The following is a 12,011-nucleotide window of genomic DNA, read 5'->3' as shown; positions in this document are numbered from 1 at the left end:
TTAAATGTGCCGTTTTATCACACAACACAATGCCACAGAGTTGTGTGGTCGAGCGGTTTGCTGATGTAAACATTGTGAACAGAGTGCCCCACGGTGGCGGTGGGGTTATGGTATGGGCAGTCATAAAAATAAATGTGTTTTCATATTCTCATGTGTTGTAGCATGTATATCATCTGAGGTTTTTTGTTTTTTGCCACCATCGGTTGAGACACAACATGTTGTTGAATGCAGTGTGTGTCATTTCAATCATAGAAATATAATTCATAGAATGGACCTATCCCTGCAATTTAGCTGGTACACCATTGAAATTGTAACTTCTAATTACTACCACAAAGATGGCCATCAGTCCATCCATTGATCAATGTCAACTTAAATGTTAATGTCTATCTATTATCTATATTTCTGGGATTTCAACAGGTTTCCTATAGAGGATTGACAGTTTAAAACAACAGACATTCCCATTCAAGTCAACATTCTCTGATGTCTAGACCTCCAACCATCTTAGTCAAAAACATCAGATGAAATAGGATCAAGCTACAACATATGCAAATATGAAAAACATCTGTTTATTTCAAGAAATTATGAGATAGTTTGACAACCCTGTTTGTAAGCTTTAAATAACATAAATCTCAACATTTATATTTTCCGGTGATGAAGACATGGATATCTCATGGTATTGAAGGGTATACAAAAGGGATCAACTTGGAATACTTTTATCTCTTGAATGTTTTGGCATTCAGATCCAAAAAGTAACTTTAAGTGCACTTCTACAATGGGCAAATATGTACGGAAGGTTTTGTTTAAATCAAAAGGAGTGTTGTCAAAACGTGATTCAATTCAAAGGGATTTACCCCTACTCATAACGCCCAAGAGCATGCTGGGGCCATTCATTCTCTTTGGTTTTTGGTCATCAATGCTTGTTTCTGAAAGGTATTCTAAGCCCAGATTGTGGATTGCAATACACTACTTTTCTTAGGTAAGGAGGCATTTTTGTGATTAAGTAATTTGGGTAACTTAACCCTTTAAAATGCAGGAAGGAGCGCCTTTCGTGGTATAAAATTATTTAAAAAATACTATGGAAGGAAAAGACGAGGACAATTACTGATAATATTTGCACTTTCCACCCACACTCTCCATAACATCAAGAATATTAAACTCCAATGCACTCCACGTAGAAAATAACTACAAACTCAACCGCAAGGGAGACAAACAGTTGCTGCAAAATATAATTCCTATTCAGGGAGCTGTAAAATATGGGTCTTGATTGATTATGCTGTAAAAACATTTTCATTTTTCCATAAACATCCCCGTAGGTATACGACTTCAAAACAGGAGATGTGGTTTACTTACACCAAAATCATCCTCACTGTGACTTGTCACCACTGAACTGAGCTGCCGGAGAAGACTGAAATCTCTCTATAAACTTTACAAAGCATTTTCCATTGAGCTGATAGCTTCAAATGGACTTAGTAGGCTGGACATAGTAGGCTACAGCACACAGCTAAAGTGACAAACTTACCATTCCATCATCACCACCTTACGATGCCGATATAGTCAGAACAACAACTACCTCCACCTCATTAATCAGAGAACATCTCTCTATCTCCACCCTGTCCTCGAACCCACGTCCAAAACAAAGGTGCTGAGGTTAACAAAATGAAGAGAGGGGAGCTGCTGGTCCACTGAACAACTGGAGGAATTGGCTCCGGTGAGGGAAATACAGAAATCTCCGAATGTATCGTTGAATAAACTGGCGAGGGTAGAGAGAGGCTTGACAGGCAATCCATTAGTGTGGGGCTGGGGCCCAATCGTGTGAGCCGGACAGGCTACTGCACTTTGATTTCCTGTCGCTGCCACTGTGACGGATGGCGCCGTTATAGAGGGGAGGCGATGCAGCCAGTCGTGGCAGGATTCATGACCGGCCCGGCACCCAAGACCAAATACCTCTCGTCGTGGAAATTCAGTACTGAGAGAGACTCGGTCTTGGTCCTTTCTTCAAACAATCATCTTTATTTAATATTGATTGATTATTGCCATAATGAGACCGTCAGCCCACCAGTCTTGACTGACTGTTAGGCTGAGAGGCTAGCCTTTACAGACAATGCACAGATGTTATATAGCTGATACCAAGATTGTTTCGTCAGTGACTTCTAACCTTCCCATAAGCCACCTTGGTTCTCTACACAGGATGGCATTTTACTTAGTGTCCCAGATGCCAGGAAGATGAGACAATGAGGCATTGTTCTTAACTCTTCCAGGCTCTCTCTATCTTGTGTCACACACACCACATCTTGTCTATAGAATGCTAGCTTTTAGGTTTTTATCACCAACACAAGTCAATTGTCAGCTTCAAGCTCTCTCTAGTAGAACCCATGTCCTCAACACACAGACTAGCTGCAGGGTGCTAGAGTGGAGACCATAAAACACAGCATTAGCAGGACAGAAATATCTTACTGTTCGTTAAGTAAATAATTGTTACATATCCAACAAATAAGGTGAATATGAAATTTTTCCCTCACATTCTCTTTATTTGGCATCTAGGGGCTTCCAGGGGGCTCCGGGGGAGTTGGAGATGGGCCGTAGGAGCACTGAGTAGCTGTGTAAGTCAGGTGTGGTTGAGATACTGTATATAAAAAAGTATGTGGACACGCTTTCAAATGAGTGGATTCTGAAATTTCAGCCACACACATTGCTGACAGGTGTATAAAATCGAGCACACATCCATGCAATCTCCATAGACAAACATTGGCAGTGGAATGGCCTTTCTGAAGAGCTCAGTGACTTTCAACGTGGCACCATCATAGGATGCCACCTGTCCAACAAGTCAGTTCGTCAAATTTCTGCCCTGCTAGAGCTGCCCGGTCTACCTTAAGTGTTGTTATTGTGAAGTTGTCTAGGAGCAACAACGGCTCAACTGCGAAGTGGTAGACCACACAAGCTCACAGAATGGGATTGCCACGTGCTAAAGTGGGAGGCGAGTAATAATTTTCTGTCCTCGGTTGCAACACTAACTACCGGGTTCCAAACTGCCTTTGGAAGTAACGTCAGCACAAGAACTGTTCGTCGGGAGCTTCAAGAAATGGGTTTCGATGGCAGAGCAGCCGCACACAAGCCTAAGATCACCATGCGCAATGCCAAGCTTCAGCTGGAGTGGTGGAAAGCTCGCCGCCATTGGACTCTGGAGCAGTGGAAATACGGTCTCCGGAGGGATGAATCACGCTTCACAATCTGGCAGTCCAACGGACTAATCTGGGTTTGGTGGATGCCAGGAAAACGCTACCTGCCCGAATGCATAGTGCCAACTGTAAAGTTTGGTGGAGGAGGAATAAAACATTTTTTTTCATGGTTCGGGCTAGGCCCCTTAGTTCCAGCGAAGGGAACGCTGCAGCATGACATTCTAGACGATTCTGTGCTTCCAACTTTGTGGCAACAGTTTGGGGAAAGCCCTTTCCTGTTTCAGCATGACAATGTACAAAGGGAGGTCCATACAGAAATGGCTTGTCGGGATTGGTGTGGAAGAACTTGGCCTGCACAGAGCCCTGACCTCAACCTCATCAAACACCTTTGGGATGAATTGTAACACAGCTGCAGGCCAGGCCTAATTTCCCAACATCAGCTCTTGTAGCTGAATGGAAGCATGTCCCAGCAGCAATGTTTCAACATGTGGTGGAAAGTCTTCCCAAAAGGGTGGAGGCTGTTATAGCAGCAAAGGGGGGACCAACTCCATATTAATCCATATTAATGCTCATGATTTTGGAATGAGATGTTAACGAGCAGGTGTCCACATACTTTTGGTTATGTAGTGTTTGTGCACATTCTAACAATAGGGAAGTGGAGGTGAATTTATGTCCACACTATCTAAGAGGTATCTGACTTGAGTGATGGGAAAGTCCAGAAGACTTCAAATGCTGGAGGAGCGCCCTAATCCCAAATCAAATCAACTTCTATACTAGCCTCTATGGACGTGTGATGATCTGAGAGGATTGGACATGGATAGAGTTCTAGTCAATCAGAGGGCAAGTTGGAGCTACTTAGACTGGCTGACTTCAAACTCTAAGTCTTCCTGACTTCGGAGTCCAGAAAGGCTCCTTGGTGTTGTTGGCATAATGCATCGATAATGAAGGGGGCTGGGCTTTTTTACTGATTGATTCTCCTCTATGTCTCTCTCATTCAAACAACCACATGGACAACCACACACAGCCCCCAAGCGCCTCCCCCTTCCAATACAACTGTTGGATGTTTAGAGGGACGGCCAGGTCTTGGTAGATTTGCAGTGGTCTGATACTCCTTCCATTTCAATATTATCGCTTGCACAGTGCTCCTTGGGATGTTTAAAGCTTGGGAAATCTTTTTGTATCCAAATCCGGCTTTAAACTTCTTCACAACAGTATCTCGGACCTGCCTGGTGTGTTCCTTGTTCTTCATGATGCTCTCTGCGCTTTTAACGGACCTCTGAGACTATCACAGTGCAGGTGCATTTATACGGAGACTTGATTACACACAGGTGGATTGTATTTATCATCATTAGGCATTTAGGTCAACATTGGATCATTCAGAGATCCTCACTGAACCTCTGGAGAGAGTTTGCTGCACTGAAAGTAAAGGGGCTGAATAATTTTGCACGCCCAATTTTTCAGTTTTGATTTGTTAAAAAAGTTTGAAATATCCAATAAATGTCGTTCCACTTCATGATTGTGTCCCAATTGTTGTTGATTCTTCACAAAAAAATACAGTTTTATATCTTTATGTTTGAAGCCTGAAATGTGGCAAAAGGTCGCAAAGTTCAAGGGGGCCGAATACTTTCGCAAGGCACTGTATATTTGTAATAATGACAATTACAACAATACTGAATGAACAATGAACACTTATTTTACCTTAATATAATACATCAATAAAATCTATTTAGTCTCAAATAAATAATGAAACATGTTCAATTTTGTTTAAATAATGCAAAAACAAAGTGTTGGAAAAGAAATTAAAAGTGCAATATGTGCCATGTAAGAAAGCTAATGTTTAAGTTCCTTGCTCTGAACATGAGAACATACGAAAGCTGGTGGTTCCTTTTAACATGAGTCTTCAATATTCCCAGGTAAGAAGTTTTAGGTTGTAGTTATTATAGGAATATTTCTCTCTATACCATTTGTATTTCATGTACCTTTGACTATTGGATGTTCTAATAGGTACTTCAGTATTGCCAGCCAAATCTCGGAAGTTGATAGGCTTGAAGTCATAAACAGCGCAATGCTTGAAGCACAGCGAAGAGCTGATGGCAAATGCACAAAAGTGCTATTTGAATGAATGCTTACGAGCCTGCTGCTGCCTACCATCGCTCAGTCAGACTGCTCTATCAAATCATAGACTTAATTATAATAACGCACAGAAATACGAGCCTTAGGTCATGAATATGGTCAAATCCTGAAACTATCATTTCGAAAAAAAAAACGTTTATTCTTTCAGTGAAATACGGAACCGTATTTTATCTAACGGGTGGTATCCATAAGTCTAAATATTGCTGTTACATTGCATAACATTCAACGTTATGTCATAATTATGGCAAATAATTATGACATAACTGCTTGCATATACCCTGACTCTGTTGCACGGAACGCAAGAGAAGTGACACAATTTTCCTAGTTAAAAGAAATTCATGTTAGCAGACAATATTAACTAAATATGCAGGTTTAAAAAGATATACTTGTGTATTGATTTTAAGAAAGGCATTGATGGTTATGGTTAGGTACACATTAGTGCAACGAAAGTGCTTTTTTCACGAATGCGCTTGTTAAATAACCCTGTTATTAGGCTGTGATTCAATGACAAATTAACAGGCACCGCATCGATTATATGCAACGCAGGACAAGCTAGATAAACTAGTAATATCATCAACCATGTGTAGTTAACTAGTGATTATGTTAAGATTGATAAAATATATGTTTAATGCTAGCTAGCACCTTACCTTGGCTCCTTGCTGCACTCGCATAACAGGTAGTCAGCCTGCCACGCAGTCTCCTCGACGAGTGCAATGTAATCGGCCATATTCGGTGTCCAAAAATGCTGATTATCGATTGTTATGAAAACTTGAAATCGGCCCTAATTAATCGGCCATTCGGATTAATCGGTCGACCTCTAGTCTCAACCCTCCAGGATTTTTTATTAGAGAACCAATCAAAGTTCAAGCCAGTTTTTTTGTGGGAATATTGCACCAACAAACGGACTCCTGTCCAGTGTGTCACGGCCCTCCCTCGCTATGTACCACGTGAGCCAGGCTAGGAGCTACTACCATATCATATCTAATCCTTTCAGATCTCCACAAGTGCGTAGGAGGTAGAGGCAAGTGGTCGACTTGGGATCAAAGGAAAGAGAAGTCAGTGGGCATAAAATGTTTGTCTACCTTTATTCTAAACAATGTTTCCAAAAGATCAACATGGCTGCCCAAGGATGTCCTCATCTTTGTGACGATGGATCCTTCTTGTTTGGTTGAGAATATAATTCTAGTAATTTATCCCAAAACTGAACTACTGTGGGCTACATAGAGAAAAGGTCAAATTGCAGGTTTGATCAGCATCGTAGGGCATAGTATTCCATAGTTCAGGGCTTTATAGAGTCTGAATAAAGTATATTGATTATTTGTGAAGGATCTATGTAGTGGTCTTGTGTGGTTTAGTTGGTAGAGCACGCTTGCAATGGCAAATGTTGTGTGTTCGACCACTGCTGGGGCCACCCATACGTAAAATGTATGCACGCATGACTGTAAGTTGCTTTGGATAAAAGCATCTGCTAAATGGCATATAGTATTATAATAGTTTATATGCAGACTTTATGTAGGCCTATCCTCTATAAAGTCTTTAGAGTGGGTTGTGAAAGAATAAACTCAATTGATCGGTTCGTTTCTACAGCCCGTAACAAGGAAATGAATGAACAATAGGATTGTAACAGACTCATACACAGCATCCTTTCGTCAATCGTTTTGGGTCAAAGAAATGAATATAGGGATAAAATATTGTTGGTTTGAGAGACGAGGAGCTGAGGAGGACATAGTATGCATTTGCCTTGAGAGAAGAGAGAAGAAAATGAACACAGTAGTAATAAGTGAATAACCAAGTTCCTAAGCGTTGGTGTCCTTCTCCGTTTAGACATGACTATGGAGTTCCAAATCGTTGCCGAGGTAACGGAGAGAAACATGGTTTTGCTTTCCATTCTGTGGACGAGTGAAGGTGTAATTGCACTAGCGCATACATAATTCAACACGGAAGGCTACTACTGTCATGGAATGGCAAGGAATGAGTACAAACCAGTATGAAATCACAAGGCACGTGATAAAGAATAATAGTGTAGGCCTAATAGCAAAGTGAAAAGGTTACATCATAGCCAGGGATAGTCTAAAGCATACATGACAGTAGTAGTGCTTCCCATATTCATCTTTTAAGTAGCCTAATAACAATTATAAACAGGGTAGTTTGGGTTCTGGATGCTGATTTCGCTAAAAGCCATGGTATATCAGACAATATACCACAGGTATGATGCAAAATGACTTATTTACTGTTGTAATTGTGGTGGTAACCTGTTTAAAATAGCAATACGGCACCTCTAGGTTTGTGATACACTCTTAGAAAAAAGGGTTCCAAAAGGGTTCTTCGGCTGTCCCCATAGGAGAACCCTTTTTGGTTCAAGGGAAATCCCTTTTTGGTTCCATGCAGAACCCTCTGTGGAAAGGGTCCTAGATGGAACACAAAAAGATTCTACCTGGAACCAAAAAGGGTTCTTCAAAGGGTTCTACCTAGGGGGACAGCCGAAGAATCCTTTTAGGTTCTAAATACCACCTTTTTTTCAAAGAGTGAAGATGGCCAATATACCACGGCTAAGGGCTGAATCCAGACACTAGCGTTGGGTCTTGTGAAAGAACAGCCCTTAGCTGTGGTATATTGGCCATATACCACCTTCTCGGGTTTTACTGCTTAAATAATCCCTAACAAACCCATACAAAAGGTCTACAATACCAACCCTAAGAGATGGGTCATTTTATGTAAAAAGCAATAAAACATAGCAAAACAACATTATTCTGTAATTATAATTATACACTGAGATATCAGTATAGCAGTATCAATACAATGATCCATCTCCTTGCATGAATAAAAGCGTACAGTAAGTAGAGTAACCGTGGCATGCATCATGTAGGCTATGCACTTACCCTCTCTCAGGCGATGGGAGTGGATGACCCACAGGAGCAGCAGACAGCAGAGAGACGCTCCTCCACCTGCCGAGAGCTTCTTCATTCCCTTTCCCGACCGCAGCCCCGTCTCGACGTGTCCCCCTCTTTATTCCCACTTTTAAGGTGGCGTTCAAATGGGTGAATACTTATTCATGTGGTGTTCTGATAGCCCGTCGCTGGCATCCATCTTGCGCGGTAAATTAGTGGAGGAAAATCCAAAAGATTATGATTGACAGGATCCCTTATTACAAAATGCCCCTTTTATCTTGCCCTGTGACTGTCTGTCGATGAGTTGTCGGGAGTGGAACACCGATAGAAGAGTCATAGCCCAAAATTGAATCAAAATTAGATGTCAATTTGGCAAGTTTCTAAACACATTCAAATTCAGGAGAATATTGTAATGAAACATCAGCGATATGAAATAGCCTACCATTCATCCCGGTGGAGGTTACAGGTTTATCCCATGTAGTAGACCGTAAGGTTTATCCATTCACTGACTGCCGATGGAAAGATCTGCCTTCTGCAAGACGCGGAGGCGAACACCAAGATCTCCGCAAGAATCGTAAGCAACTTTGCGCTTGAACGTGAATAGCCGAAGACGACGGAACCTGTACCCACTGATTGTTCCTTCAGCCCAATAACAATAAAAATAAAAGTTAGGCTCGTGAAAATCAAAACAGGATATACATTTCTGCAAGGTAACTTGTGGTGTGCAAGCAACTGCAATATACAAGTCAACATATTAAGGCCGGTTATAAAATTGCTCTTTTGTTGGATTCGTTTTGTATTGTACACTTACAAAACGTATTGCATTGGTCAGTTATTGGAATTATTTGGACAAGATTGATCATTAAAGTAAGGCTATCGGTGTCTCCATCTCTATCAACTGGGCACAGACATCAGTTCAACTTCTAGTTTTTATTTACATTTGGTTGAGTTGTCAACTAACATGAATTCAACGTGAAATCAACCAAAAAAATCAAGTTGATTACTTTCTGCAAATCCAATACATTTTCCAGGTTGATTCAACATCATCACATTTCAATAGAGTCAGAGGAGGAAGGGGGGGACCATCCTCCTCAGGGAATAAAAATGCAACATTTAAAAAGTGATCCTTTTTAGATAAAACATTACTAAATATAATCACATCACCAAATAATTGATTAAAACACACTATTTTGCAAAGAAGTTTTACAGTAGCCTCAACAGCACTCTGTAGGGTAGCAGAGCCGGAGGTCAGCTAGCTTCTGTCCTCTGAGTACATTGACTTCAATACAAAATCTAGGAGGCTCATCGTTCTGACCCCTTCCATAGACTTACCCAGTAATTTTGACAACTTCAGGAGGACGTCCTCTGACCTATCAGAGCTCTTGCAGCATGAACTGTCCACCCAATCAAAGGATCAGAGAATGAATTAATTAATGAATCTAGTACTGAAAGCATAATGTACAGCTAGCTAGCACTGCAGTGCATAAAGTGTGGTGAGTAGTTGACTCAAAGAGAGAGAAAGAAAATAGTTGAACAGTTTTGAGCAAATTAATTTCTTCCTAAATGAAGGAGAAGAAAGAGAGAAATAGAGAGAGACAGATTCCGTCATTGTATTTTCACTCAGTTTAATTTAGCTAGCAAATGCAGCTAGCTAGTTTAGCCTCGTAACACACCCTGCTCAAACAGAGGGATGCTATGTTAGCTAGCTGACTATGACTATCCAACACTGTAACTCTTCCAAGTCAAGGTAATCTTTTGGTTTTAGAAAAGTTTGTGGTCATACGCACATCCTTAAAAACATAGATGCTGGGCTGATAAAGAAAGTGGTTTAATTTCAAGTGTACTGTTAGCTAGCTAACATTATGCGTATGATCTTATTCTTCGTATCTCAGACACATTTGCTTGACTAGTTATAGCCATAGAACCTGGTTCTAGTATTCTAGGTATTTACATTTCAAGTTAGTGTGCTGTTAGCTAGCTAGCTGACGATAGCTGGCTGGCTCGCTAACTAATGTTACATCATGCGTTGGGATTCATTGTTTACCTAGCTAACGTAAACCCACTCACTTTTGTACATCGCCTTGGTCCGTACAATTGACCTTATTTTTGCGCCCAAAAAACGTAATACTTCCAGATCAACTGTAATATCAATACCATTGTAAAGCACAATTTCTCCCCTTTCCAACAAAATTAATGACGAGACCTGATGCCCATCTCTGCATAATTCAAGAAGGCAATGAGCTTCGTCGGGTCTTTTTAAAAATGTCGGGTGGAGAGCGAAGGCTACGAAGTGATCTTGAAAGGGGGAAATATGTTGTGTGAAGAAACAGGTTTTTTCACCCGATTTGTCCAACTAAATCAATTTTAAAATGTAAATAGAACATAAAGAGTTTATGTAATGTCTCATCACATACCTGTTTGAAGGTTTTAGGGCTGCGCTAACGTTAGCCTCACAAGTGAACTGCAGCTGTTCTGGCTTTTGAGTGTCATGACGGCTCGCAGTAATGACGTGCAAAAAAAATGCAATTGGCACCCTAGTCATGAAATATTAGTTTAATATTAGCAATAATTATATTCATTTAGACAAAAATCATGAATAATGAAGTTTTCTTACAAGTGTATATGGTTAAGCATGATTTTAATCTGCGAGAGAAGGGCTACCCCTGGTGGAAAGAGGCTGTACAGCACAAAATGTGTTGCAAATGCGCGCTGTACGTTACGTAGTGACACAGAGGGGTCCGTTTTTTCATCTTTTCTCCAATACTGTTAGTCCTTTACCATGTCAATCAACGCTTGAATAGAAACGTAGTTCATACCCCGGATTGTGATGCCAACACAGTCACTACAGTCCCATTCGTTTTCATTGCAGCCTCTTTTGAATGTCGTGGTTACGCACATTTGTACGGAATGGGGTGGGTTTACGTTAGCTATCTAGCTACATTTATTAACAAAGGACTTTCGTCTTAGTGTGCCAGAGCGCATAATAACTGATGAATTTTTGAAAGCTCAACACCCATTGAAAATGTTCGGTGTCAGTAAATGTCAGCAAACAAAGCGTCATTCAGTTGTTGCCAGCAGCACAGTTACAGTCAACGCTCTGGATAACATGAAAAAAGCCTAACCAGCTCTGCTAGGGTGAGTAAAATGGTCAGAGTGGGGTGTTCTCTCATTATGTGTCTGGAAGTAGCTAACCAATATTAGCCAGTTAGCTTGGGTGCTTGACTGTAGCTGTGAGGTCAGAGCTTTCGGAACAATCCTACTTTTTGGCCAGAGCCTCCAGTGTGCGCTCTGAACGAGAAACCACAGATAGAGCAATAGGGAGAGTAATGTTCAGTGAGCTGTTCTCTCTCTTAGGTATCTGGAAGTAGCTGGCAAGTTAGTACAGAACGGTTGGACCAACCCTTAAAGAGATGGGTGGGGCTAAGGCTTAAGATGCTAGCAAGAGTGTGCAAGGCGGTATTGAATGTCAATGTCTGTCCATGTGTCACTGTTTATCACATCAAATTTGTCTCTCGGCCTGTGTGCACCTACTTTGTAAACGTTCATTCATAGGCTAGGTTCTGGCAACCTCATGCTGGGTATAGGGTAAACCTATCGCTGTTACATTTAGCTGGGTGAATGGAATATGAATGACAGTCATCCAATATGCTGTTAAAATAAGGCAAAGTTCATGAAAAAAATCATCCTCCCTCATCTTAAACAACACTGACTGCCACTGTCACATTTACATTTTTGTTTAAATAACGTGGAAACAACATTGATTCAACCAGTTTTTGCCCAATGGCTTGTCAGCTCTAGGCCTAGCCTATGAGTC

At 41.0% G+C, this 12,011-nt stretch overlaps 1 protein-coding gene across 1 annotated transcript in view; it reads right to left on the bottom strand.

Annotated features, from left to right (window-relative positions):
* The window catches only part of LOC115102701 (chemokine-like protein TAFA-2), a 44,452-nt gene extending 36,066 nt beyond the window's left edge, over window positions 1-8,386 (bottom strand). The window contains exon 1 of the mRNA XM_065006066.1: window positions 8,189-8,386. Coding sequence (XP_064862138.1) covers window positions 8,189-8,273 — 85 coding nt within the window. The 5' untranslated portion in view covers window positions 8,274-8,386. The remainder of the gene's footprint in view (window positions 1-8,188) is intronic.
* Between the last annotated feature and the right edge of the window lie 3,625 nt (window positions 8,387-12,011).

Source organism: Oncorhynchus nerka, linkage group LG20, assembly GCF_034236695.1.
Source record: "Oncorhynchus nerka isolate Pitt River linkage group LG20, Oner_Uvic_2.0, whole genome shotgun sequence".
Lineage (NCBI taxonomy): Eukaryota > Metazoa > Chordata > Actinopteri > Salmoniformes > Salmonidae > Oncorhynchus > Oncorhynchus nerka.
This window is presented reverse-complemented; position numbering and strand designations above follow the sequence as displayed.